At 38.0% G+C, this 11,935-nt stretch overlaps 1 protein-coding gene across 1 annotated transcript; it reads right to left on the reverse strand.

The window, feature by feature from the left end:
- Positions 1–802: 802 nt before the first annotated feature.
- On the reverse strand, positions 803–10,357 carry LOC126872245 (serine protease filzig). Its single transcript, XM_050631949.1, has 7 exons — positions 9,645–10,357; positions 4,131–6,643; positions 3,162–3,615; positions 2,843–3,029; positions 2,222–2,487; positions 1,987–2,141; positions 803–1,452 (listed from the first exon to the last, which is right to left on the reverse strand). The coding sequence occupies exons 1-7, from the start codon at positions 9,730–9,732 to the stop codon at positions 1,291–1,293; spliced, it is 3,825 nt and encodes a 1,274-aa protein (XP_050487906.1). The 5' UTR covers positions 9,733–10,357; the 3' UTR covers positions 803–1,290.
- Positions 10,358–11,935: the final 1,578 nt, after the last annotated feature.

Consider the following 11,935-nt stretch of genomic DNA (forward strand, 5'->3'; position numbering starts at 1 on the left):
TCGTCATTGTTCTTTCGTTTTACAATTGAAGCAATTGCAGCTCGAAAGTAAAACACAACACAGCTCGAATATGCATTTCTCTCCCTCGAGAAAATTCAAATTTTATGTGATTCACGTTCATGTTTCTAGATCATGGTTCAACTACTTTTGACACGCACATGTTCCGGAAGACTTCCCGTAAATATACCCTTAAGTACACAACCACCTGTCTGTGGAAATGCCAAAGTACATGTATATGTAATTTACGTTGCATGTGTAAGGGCTATTTATAACATGCAACGACGAGATTTATATGTTCTGCATTTTTCCCTTTATAGAGAGTATAAAATCAAGATTGAAAAAGGTTGGATAAACGAGATTTAACTACGTAGACGAATATGTTGTAGCCGCCCTTGATTAAGTAATCAGTTTTATTTTCGACTTTTTATCAGATTAAGGCGGTTTGATTATTTGCTCGTATTCGCATAAATTAAAGTATAAGGTTCGTTAAAATATTTTCGCCGGATGGAAATGTTGTTCGCTGCTTAAGTGTCGCGTGCTATTAGACGTGATAGGTTCTGAACTTCCAAGAAACTTTATCCACGATGGTTAAAGTTTGTATCACGCACGGCTTTCTAATTACTATAAGTTCGTCCCAAGTTCTTTACAAATGAATTAGAATTTCCAGACGGTCCGCGATTTTTATTTTTTAATTCTGCAACGTCTTTCTTCATCTTTTCTTCTCTTTCTTTCCCTCCAAGTCAAATGTATATTTTTTAATGGCGCGCGGTGAGGATGGAAAGAAAACACTGTTACCTCGTATAAAAATGAGTTTAATAAATAACAGCTAACAACGAAATAAATAAGGCTCGCAGTTCGTAACTGTATACATATAGTACGTGTAATACGTACTCACGTATATATACATGGTACACACACGTTTAACGTTTGATGTACATAAATACGCGGTGATTTTTCGGATACTGATCAAAATTTCACGAAATAGTTGCCACTAAATATCGATCCTGATACTATTTCAAAATTTAAATAATCGAAAATCAACGAAATAACTTATCGATTCTACTAAGTACTTGTTAAGGAAATTGGGATATTTGAGCGATAGAAATTATTTAAAGTTGGAAATAGTATACGAAACGCGTCCGTGTCCGTTTCATCCTTTTAGTCCCTTAATCGATATTCTTCAATCTATTCCGAAGGAAATAAATTAATCTTCCTTTGTACATTTATACAAGTGGCACGAAATCATCAGTGCCTGTCACCTTGTCCAAAAAATAAACTATTTGCTGGCTTTCAGACGCCGGTGATACTGTGTAGCCAGGGTTTAAAGTAAGTTGTTCTCATGTAGACACCTGGAAGATATGGTGCAGCACATGTTATTCCATGGGATACCGTCCCTACCAAAAACCATCTTCCGTCTGGTCGTTGCATCACCAGTGGACCACCACTGTCACCCTGTGAAATAATCACATGGAGATAATATTAAAATATCGTTTTCTTTCTTTTGTTCATAAAGGAACAAACAAAGACTAAAACAGGGCGAATTCATTTTATGATACAGTGAAAAGGAAACTACGGTTATGCAAAATAGGGGAAGGGATGCAAAATACTTTTACAAACACAACCGGAAACGTATAATGCGTATCTGGACAATTTAGTAAATTTATAACAACGGTATATGAATGTTACTAAAATGTAAAAATTACTAAAATGTATAAATTAATTAAACCAACAACAAGAGCAATATTTCTCATCTTCTTGCAGAATCGACGCAGAATAAAGTTAAATTACTCGTTTACAAGATGATAATCGAATAGTATTGCTATATTCCTATATTTCGCAGGAATATTTTATACGAATTCTATGCATCTTTGCACATTTGAATTTCCCATAAATGCATAAACATCCGTAGTATAGTAAGAAATTAGTAACAAGCTACTTATATAGTTTAATGGGTTTTAATGAGAAGTTACGTCGTTTTGAAGATACCTCGCAAGAGTCTTTTTGTCCGTTAGCATATCCGGCGCAGAGGAAGCTGTCGAGAATCAGCTTGGAGTGTCCACCTGTCTGGAACATTTCTTGACAGACAGAATTCTTGATTATGGGCACTTGGACCTCTTGTAGAACAGATGGTACACCGCCATCTGTAAAGTCAGATTATTTATAAGTATGCTATTCATAAATACGTTAAGTAAAATATAGCACAAGTAGAAACGATACTAACTGTACTTCAATCGCCCCCAGCCAGTGACAGTGGCCATTCTACTCGTGAAATCTATACCATCTTCGGGCATACAAATTGGGACGATGTGAACATCAAATTGTATCGGTGTTTCCAATTCCAGGAGGGCTAAGTCACTCTCGAACGTCGTTGGATTATAGCCTCTATTGACGATTACTCGTCGAACGTTCCTTGTTACGCTCCGTTTTGCTTCCAATTCGCCGGATAGATCGAATTCTCCAAAAACGGCTACCAATGTCGCTAAGAATCTGTAAAACGTTTGTCAATACAAATTTGATACATCTTTGCATATTACGTGCTTTAATCAATTTTAACCAATTCACGCCGTTGACTATAAGTAGAAAGTACCAGGACATTTCATATTACGTTAAAAAAGAATTAGTATTTTATGTTTTTATTGTAAGGCTGAAATAATAGATTTAATGAAATATTGAATAAAAATTTAATAAAATAATTAATAAATAGATCTAAATAAAAATCAGCAAGCGTTTTAATAATATGAAATATGACCACTAGTGTATGGACAATACGGAAAGAATATACCAGATAATATTCTAATCAAATATAAATGAAAAAATATGCTATGGAAAATATTGCACATACCCTGGTTGACAATGAGCTGCAGTGATGACGTATTTGTCCGTGATCAGTACACCACCGCACTTATTCTTCGTGAAGAGACCCAACCAAGTGGCTTCTCGGACTAAAACTTGCCATGGCCATTCGCCAAAAGTCGCTGCTTTACCACCGACGATTCTTCCAGATTTAACCAAAGGTCTTATACCACATTCTGTAGAAAAATAACAATATTTAGTGAAAGGTAGCAATAAAATTTATACGGTAAAATTTTTGCTCGATTGCGCCGATACATCGTGAAATTTGAAATATAGCTTATTATAACAATTAAGTAAACAGCACTCACGAGAACGAAAATCATTCGAGGACGTAATCTGCGGACTCGCAGTGATTTCGTCTGCACTAGAAGTACTAGTTTCCTCTTCTTCCGCCACTATCAGCTCCGTGCTTGTAGCCAGCGTTGTAGTAGGTTTTCTAGTTGGTCTAGTACGTTTCGTTGTAACCTGGGGTTTCTTCGTGGTTGCAGCAGACCCACTAGTTGGTTTCGGTCTCGTCGTTGCCGGTTTCGAAGGACGAACTGGTTTCTCCGATACCGATGGTTTTACAGTTGTCGGACGATTGATCGGTCTCTTCGTGGTCGTTGGTTTCTTTGTCGTAACGTACGAAGGTTTCGTCGTTGTTGAGGGTTTTCGCGCGGGTTTTCGCGTCGTGGTAGTTGGTCTCTTTGTTACAGTGGATGGTTGATTGGATGTTGCAACCGATGTCCCGTTAACGCGGTTGTATACGATATCTTTGAGATCCTGAATAAGATTACACGAGATTAGTCTTAGCCGTTAGATTAACCCTCGTCTCACGAAGGCTGAATTGTTGTCGCGAGCACTGAGTATTCCATGTTATAGCAATGAGTTGAGTCAACGAGCTTTTTATCCCTATTAAAGTAGAATTATTCATATAGTTTAACTTGTTAGCCGAGGAGGCCGACTTAGCTTGTCACTTAGATTCCTAATCTCTCGATATAATTTTTTTTTTTATAGATGTATTATTATCCAAAAATAATCTCCTTCGACATAAATAGACGTATATAAATAGCATCAAAGGTATCATTTTCATCAAAAATAAGTTTAATATTTACATTTGGAAAAACTAAAATTCATTCAACTGGAATTAATTTGTACGATTTCTATAACTAGACAAGTTGTTGATTAATAATACATAAATATAGAAAATAATAGACGAGATATTTGCACGAATCATAATTGGACCAATCTTCGTAAAAGCAATAAATAGACCATAAAAGTAAATGTAAAAGTAATACCTGAAAGTTGCCTTGTAGAGACTGTACAATCTTGTTCACGAACGTGTCGACTTTATTCGTAAGAATATCATCTTCGATGAAGGTGGGTGTTGGAATATCATTCTCACTTATCATCTCGATATCTGGATAACCGGTGTTATTAAAAGTTTCAACGATGGTTGGCTTTTCTTGTTGCGAAATTGGTGTTGATATATTAAGATTCGGATTTCTGACAGGTGGGAAATTGATCAGGTCATCCGGAGCAGCCGTTTCTTCGTCGCAGTGTGGTAGAGCAGTCGTTGCTTTGAAGTCCATCATCGTTGAAGTGGTAGGATCTTTGAAGACTACAGTGTTGACAGGTGTTAAATCGTCGTCTGGGAAAACCAACGGAGGACTAGATGGTCTCAAATGGAAACTCGGCTTGCTCGACCATGAAGAAAGGGTAGTCCAAATTGTAGGTCTCTTTGTTGGCAACTTCTCGGAATTTGACTCTAATTCAGTCTCAGTGACGACAGATTCTGTGCTATAGCTACTGTTCATCATTGGCTTAGACGTAGTGCCGTCTTTCACGTTGACGCTGAAGAAACTCGTCGAAACCACGTTATTGGTAGCAACATTGGAAATCACTGTACTGATATTGTGAGTTATGGTTGTCGAGACGCTTGGTTTCCTCGTGGTAAGCGGACTTGGTCTCGTCGATCCGATTGTAGGCTTAAAAACTGTCGTACTAGGACCAACAGTTTCGCTCACTGGTCTCCTTGTAACCGCTTTCTGGGTAGTATCAGTAGTGAATTCTGTACCAAGGGGCCCTAGGACAATCACAGTCGGCGCAGGGGGATTCGTCGTTGTCGCTTTCGTGGAATAATCCGAAGTACCGATATTAGCAAGAGTCGATTGACTCGATGGTCTCGACGAATGCGAATTGGAAGTCGAATACAAAGCGAAGGTCGTGTCTGTAGGAACTGTATCGTAGCTGTAATAATTCGATGTCTGTACTGGTTTATAAAAGGTGTACGGGAAAGTTTGAGCGGTAGTTGGAACGGTAGGAGCTTTCGTGGAGATTCGAACCAACGATGGTTTCGAAGTTTCGTCGATACTGACCCATTTATTAATGGATGAGTTGGGGGTTTGAATCGTGGTTCCCGAACCTGGTTTCGTTTCGTTCAGAATGGAAATTATATGATTAATCGCTAGCTCCTCCTTATCTACCATGTCGTCCTTTTTGTTGCCGGACGGTGCGTCATAGGTAATTGTTGGCACTTTTACTAGTTCATCCTTTTTGTCGCTTAAAGTAGTCATCGGCGTGGTCGTTCTCCTGTTCGTAAACTCGGTAGCCTCCACGTTCTTCGTCGACACTCTTTCTTCTATCGTGCTGATTTCTCCAAAGTTATCGATCGCAGTTGCTTGAGGGAGAGAAGTCGTCGTGAGTCTCTGTGTGCTGGCGTACATTTGGGTAACCACCGGCAATCTCGTTATCGACGGCGTGCTGAGTTTTTGATCTGCCGAGGTAGAAGACATCGCGTCATGCATCGAAGACGCTGATTGATCCGAAAATTTCATCCACTGTGTCGTCGAAGTACTTTGGTAAGTGGTGTCGTGCAGAGGCCTCTTAATTTCCGTAGTCGACACACTTTCAGTCACTTTCGGCTTCTGAGTGCTGTTCAAAGTTTCAGTCACTTTCTTCTTCTCGGCACTGGATTCCACATTAGGCTTGAACAAATCATCGGGATTATTTGTCTCGTTCAGCATGGTTCCGTTTTCGTTTAACAGTATCGTATCGGGCGAAGTGTGATTATTCTGACCCAGTCCTTGCGAAAACAAAGCTGGAAGTTGGTCAACCGGATCCGCTATCTGAAGTATTTGATCCGGACTCAGCAAAGTGGTAACCGGATTAATGGCGGAGTTGTCCTGGTGATTCTGAACGTTGTTGTTCGAGTTGGAGTGACTCAACAATCCTGGCAGACTCAGATCGTCTAAAACGTTCTGTTGACCCAACAGAGCTGGAAAATCTTCCTCTAAGTGACTTATGTCTGGTTGAGCTGGTACTTGCGGTTTTTCCGCATTTTCAACGCTGTCGTGCATCTGCGAACTTTCAGACGATGGTTTCGTGGTCGTCGAAGGCGCTTCGAACGTTGAAATTTTAGTGTACGTTGTTCCTCCGTTGTTCGCTTGATTGGACGCGTTAGGTGGATCAGTTTTGACGGTATTATCCTGGGACATAGTCATTCCAAGCGGCGTACCGTCTGAATTTAACAAGATCGGAATATCCGGAACGTGATCGATCTCGTGTACGTTGAATATTTCATCGGGGCTCGGAACGTTTTCGACGTTACTGCCAAGCGAATTTTTCGGTGGCAGTTGACAACATGCACCAAAAAGGAACCCGTCCACACACGCGCCGACCACTTGCCCATTTCGACGCGAGCATTCGTAATTGAACATGCATATCGCGGGTTCATTCGACTTTACTCGGGATGGTATCGTTGGCTGGCACGCTTTTGGTACTATTCTATATCCGCCGAACAGTCTTCTGCCTGTAAAAGTAAATCGTCGTGCAAAATATCTTTTCGAGTATTGACGTTCTACGAATTCTTGAACGCCCGTTTGATCCAGTTACGATAGCGGTTCGCGAAACAAGGCGAACTTTTATTATTCCAATCAGGGCGTACTACTGTAATTAGCGACGAGTCTGCAACGGTTCACGATAAACGAGTTGAAAACGAAACTAACTGGACTGGTTTGGTATTCGGCGCTGTTAAGATCGTGCGAACAAATATGCAGAAACATTCGTCCTAAATTCTGTCTTTGATTTTTCAGAGAAAGCGGTCATTTATCCGCGGCCTACGACTTGGTAAATTTATTACGTCGATTTTTGAATTTGGGCCAATGTGTCTGATAGTATAGTATACTAATAATTCGTGGAAATTCGTTGATACGAAAATGCCAATTCCAAAGACAGAGAGTACAGCGTTAAACGTTTCGTTATGTCTTTATACTCATAAAAATCGGCATTTAGCGTGATCGGTTATGCTCAGGTGACCAAGCCATACACGAGCAAGCATGTAGGCTTTGCACGTGCCTTCTTACGTGTCTGCATACTACCAATATAATGACCTACTAACGTGAATCGTCCGTAGACGAGGATCACCAGGATCCTTCCGGCGTTCCAGATTTTTGTTGAATTTTTCACGGACTTTCGTTTTGTGTCCAACTATGTCACGAACAACGTGAATTCGGGTACGTTACAAATTCATATTTCAACAATCAGTTTGATTTATAAAGAATTACAGGCTGTTAAAAATTATTTACTCGAGAAGTTTTTGCACACAATTCCTAATTAAAGAACAAAGTGCTAGGCAACAAAACCCGTTATTTTCAACGCACAAAAAGACGAAACGCTCTTTCTTTGGAATACGATAAACTCGACCTTTGGAATTTTTATCAGATACATCGTGCTCTAATAACATTTTGTTCCACTTACTTTCGACGAACGTAATTACAAATTTTACTAATTAAATGAACGCGTTGCCACCCTTCTAGAGTATATAGATACGTTGCCGTATCGATTGTGCAATACGTTGGTTAATCTATTATTACGCAGCGCAAACAGGGTAATAAGACTATTGCGTGATATTTAATTAGCGATTGGTTTAGGAAAATGGAACTGCGAAAATGGTAAAGATCGTATTTAGGGCGAGTGTCCTTGTTGATTAATAAACCCTGAAACTATTCTTCGTCAGGGAAATCGATCAAAATTGTTTCCGCTTCGTAGAACCTGTCTTCGCTTAACTATTTCGTATTCAATTGGTTTGTCGAAGTAGTTGGGGCGTTATGGATTTAATATGAAACGACGTATCTGTGACCATCGGAAAATTGCTTTAATTGTTCAATATAAATGCTTCGTATGCGTGTGACACTTTGTAGGGATATTCGAAATTTCTGTCGTCTATTGAGAACGCGCGAACATGCATTTAGAATGAGATACTCGCACGTATAAATACGCGACTCGTGGAATTCGCGACTTTCGAAAGGAAGTGAGATGTAAGTGGAATTTGGTGTCAATGTTGGTACGTGTACGATTGTTTGAAAAGTAACGCGCCTATGTGCATAAGGGTATATGTATAAATAGACAGCGGGTATTGAAACTCGAAACTTCAACGATTCGTATGTAATTGATAATGACTGCAATTGAAAAACTGTGAAATTATTCTCGGTGAAATGTACGCGTGGGAAGATACGTTTGTTTCACCATGCAGACGCAATCAACGCAGAGATAATTACAACGTGGTAGACAGTCCACGTGTGAGACATGACGTTATCGGTTAAAATACTTCAACGAATGCGCGCGAGTATGCAACGAACCGAGATTGACACTGAATTATAGGATTCCGCGCGAGTGGAACTTTTCATCGACCTCTGACATTTTCATCGGTTTACAATGAAGAGAAGCGTACCATGGAAAAATATTCTGTCTATATGTATTATCCCATAATCGAGGAGCATTCTGGTAAAAGAACCCGTAAGATAAAACGGTGGATCGAGTAAATTGCATTGGAATTGCATTCTAGTTCCAGTTTTTTAATATTAATAGACCGCAGGCTTCTACGCATTTGTGGGAAATATGCATAGAATGCACATAATACGCAAAAATATATAAAATATTCAAAATATAATACTCGTTAATTATGAAATTAATAATATAATACTCGAATTATGAAACTTTGTATAAATATCTGCAGCCTAGATATTTTAGCTACGTTTGAATTAATAATTATTAGACCGCGGATTTTCATGCATTTATGGGAAATTTCAAGGTGTTAAAGTGCATATAATATGTAAAAGTATATGAAATAATACTTAATAGAATAGACAGTTTCCTATGTAAGTTGTATCTTTTTAATTATATTCGTAGAATTATCAATTTTTGCATAAATATCTGCTGTCCGGATATTAGCTACGTTTGAATTAATAATTATTGCAACACGGATTTTCATGTGATATTTATAGGCAATTTCAAGGTGCTAAAATGTATAGAACGTAAGTAATATGCAAAAATAATATGGAATTTAGTACGGAAAATGTATTCTTAGTTTCCACTCCTTTAATAGTAAATATTAAGATGTTTCATAAATGCATAGATATACCTACACAGTCTAATAATTACAGAGGTTCTGAAAAATTTATTTTCTTCTTTGTATATTTACGAAATAAAGAAAACTTTTATAATTCAACTATTTGACTAGAAAATAGGCTCGGTGTATGTACATCAACGCTTATCATAGGTCTACGATGTATAGTCCCTTTTTCAGAAAACTCCCTAATTTTCATTCTGGATAATCCACTGCACAATTTCTGACGAATAATTAAGGTCGAAGATTCTAATGCAACAATTACACTTTTCAACGTGAAAGGCAACTCACGTTTACGGGAAGCTTTCCATAGTTAAAAATAAAATCGCAATCGTCGTATTCACTTATCGCAATCCATTAATTCTTGATCTATGTTTAGTCGCTCGTTATATAATTTAATTGTTACCTGTGGCTTGGGGCACGTAAGAACGTGAAATAACGGACATCGAAGAAAGGATGACGAGTAATAAATGGATATTCTTCCCGACAGCCATCTGTAACGAAAATTTAGATCGTTTTGTTAGAAAAAGTTATTCGTACGAGTAATCTCAAAATTATTTAAACAACGATTACACTTTGCAGAAACGAGATGTATATATACAGTGGAGCTTCCTTTATCTTATCCGAACTAATAGGCAGACAAAACTATTTGGATAACAGAATTTACGGATAATAGAGCAATCACTTTTCTAATATGAAAGCTCGCTTATTGAAACACAGATTAAAATCAATTGATTCTTCAAATATTTATTCTCCAAATATTTGGAGATCCTATATCTTGCTAGCTACTAAATTATGATTTTTTCAACACAAGTAATGTTTTGTACTTCAAACAAATATTATCGCTTTTGTTTGCTGTTTCTATTTGTATAAAGTCGTCAATATTATCGTCTTTATCGCAATGAAATTATCTGATAACACCAGTATGTTTAAGGTTTTTCTAGTATTACCAGTAGTTGAGGGATCTACATGCTTCAGATCAGATACTTTCATCATGTACATTCATCATTGTACATACATCATGAACATCATGTATTTTTGCCAATTCTGTTACACTTACATTATTTTCGTATTTCCCGTTATGTCGTATTTTGTTTTTTATAGTTAAAACTATTAGTTTCACACTAAATTTTTATGATGAGAATTTACTGGATCGAATACAGGAAAGAATACATTGTATACGAACACTAGCAAAGTATGTACATATATGAAACGGAAAGAGTCATCCGTTACTGGGAAATGTCATGTTGGGATAATAGAACGTTCGGATGTTAAGAGTATTCGGATATGGGAGGTTCTACTCTATATTAATCGTCATTTCAAATCTACTTACACACATTGTAGATATGTATACTGCCTTTTGTAACGGTACAAGAAATTAGTATCGTGAGTCGCAACAGCTACAAAATATAAACTAGTTTGTACTCCATCTTAATTTGCAAGTTATTCCTTTACAACTTGTTCTCATGAAATATACTCCAAATATTCAAAGAGAATCTACTATGCATAAAATATTTCATCACTCTACCGTATATATACTCTCTTCATGCATCTATTCAAAGGGAATTTAAAGATGCAAAACTGGAATGTAAATAATACATATAAAATAAAAAATAGAATGCGTATTACATGGAGGAATACATTGAATATCTCAAGTAGAGTAATTTCTCATAACTTTAGTGAATGAGACGAATCTTTATTTAGACTCTACTTCTTTGTCTTCGTTCATAAAGATACAAATTGGCATGAAAATTTAAGATTATTCGCCGCGAAAGTGCTTGAAATCTTCTACAGAGAAACATAATATCTTTACTTACTGTTTAGAGAGGTAAATAAATTTACCAGGTAGTTGTATATCTTAAATTCTTACTAAAAAGAGAAACAAGATCATCTTTTTTAACGAGTCAATTAAAAGAGCAGATCCTAGGGCAGCGATAAAAGGTAACGAAGAGGTTCGGAGAAATGATGAGAATCCACGGTGCTTCATCGCAGCGTCTTGCTTTTTCTCATCTGACGATACTTTCCGATATTTACACGCTCACGTGCGTGTCTCGAAGGTGAACACACACGGTATCCCTTCGTGTCCCGAAATCCCGTTACACAGTCGGTTCAGAGGCATTCTACGTATCACGGCTGCGTAATGCTAAACAGAGAAGCGAGAACGACGACGACGAAGAAGAGCAAAGAAAATACAAGGGGCAGCAGACCATTGCTCGTGATCTTGCGTTGATGCGCGGTGAGGAAAGGGGCCGTGAGAAAGACGAAGAGAGCGAAGAAGCTGATTGCTCGAACGTTGCTTCACCAAGCCACCGGTAACCTAGTTACCAATTCCCCCTCACTGTCCTATTCTTCGCCGTTCCTCTGACCTTCTTAACAACCATAAATTCGATCTTGTGCGTCGTAATAGCGAATTAATTTTTCATTGACAAGACGGTGCTGCGACGATAGCTTCTTCAAAGATAAACAGATTTCTCGTTTCACTGTGGGAAACTGCGTGACGTTCATGGACGTATTTCAAACGGTTTCATAAATGGTCGAGGTAGTTAAATGCTTAACAGTCGACTTTTTTTTCGCGTGTTCCATGCTAATGTGAAAGCTGTTGTTAAAAATAGCAGAAACGGTGGAGTGGAAGAATGGAGGAAGATACCGGTATTACAAATTATTGATTCTTTGTGGTATCCACTGACTTTTCTTTCT

Source organism: Bombus huntii, chromosome 13 (genome assembly GCF_024542735.1).
Source record: "Bombus huntii isolate Logan2020A chromosome 13, iyBomHunt1.1, whole genome shotgun sequence".
Lineage (NCBI taxonomy): Eukaryota > Metazoa > Arthropoda > Insecta > Hymenoptera > Apidae > Bombus > Bombus huntii.

Coding starts and splice junctions, on each gene's coding strand:
- LOC126872245 (XM_050631949.1), bottom strand. CDS start 9,732: ATGGCTGTCGGGAAGAATATCCATTTATTACTCGTCATCCTTTCTTCG. Junction 6,644..9,644: donor TTACGTGCCCCAAGCCACAG/GTAACAATTAAA, acceptor TTACTTTTACAG/GCAGAAGACTGTTCGGCGGA. Junction 3,030..3,161: donor CTCGAATGATTTTCGTTCTC/GTGAGTGCTGTT, acceptor ATTTTTCTACAG/AATGTGGTATAAGACCTTTG.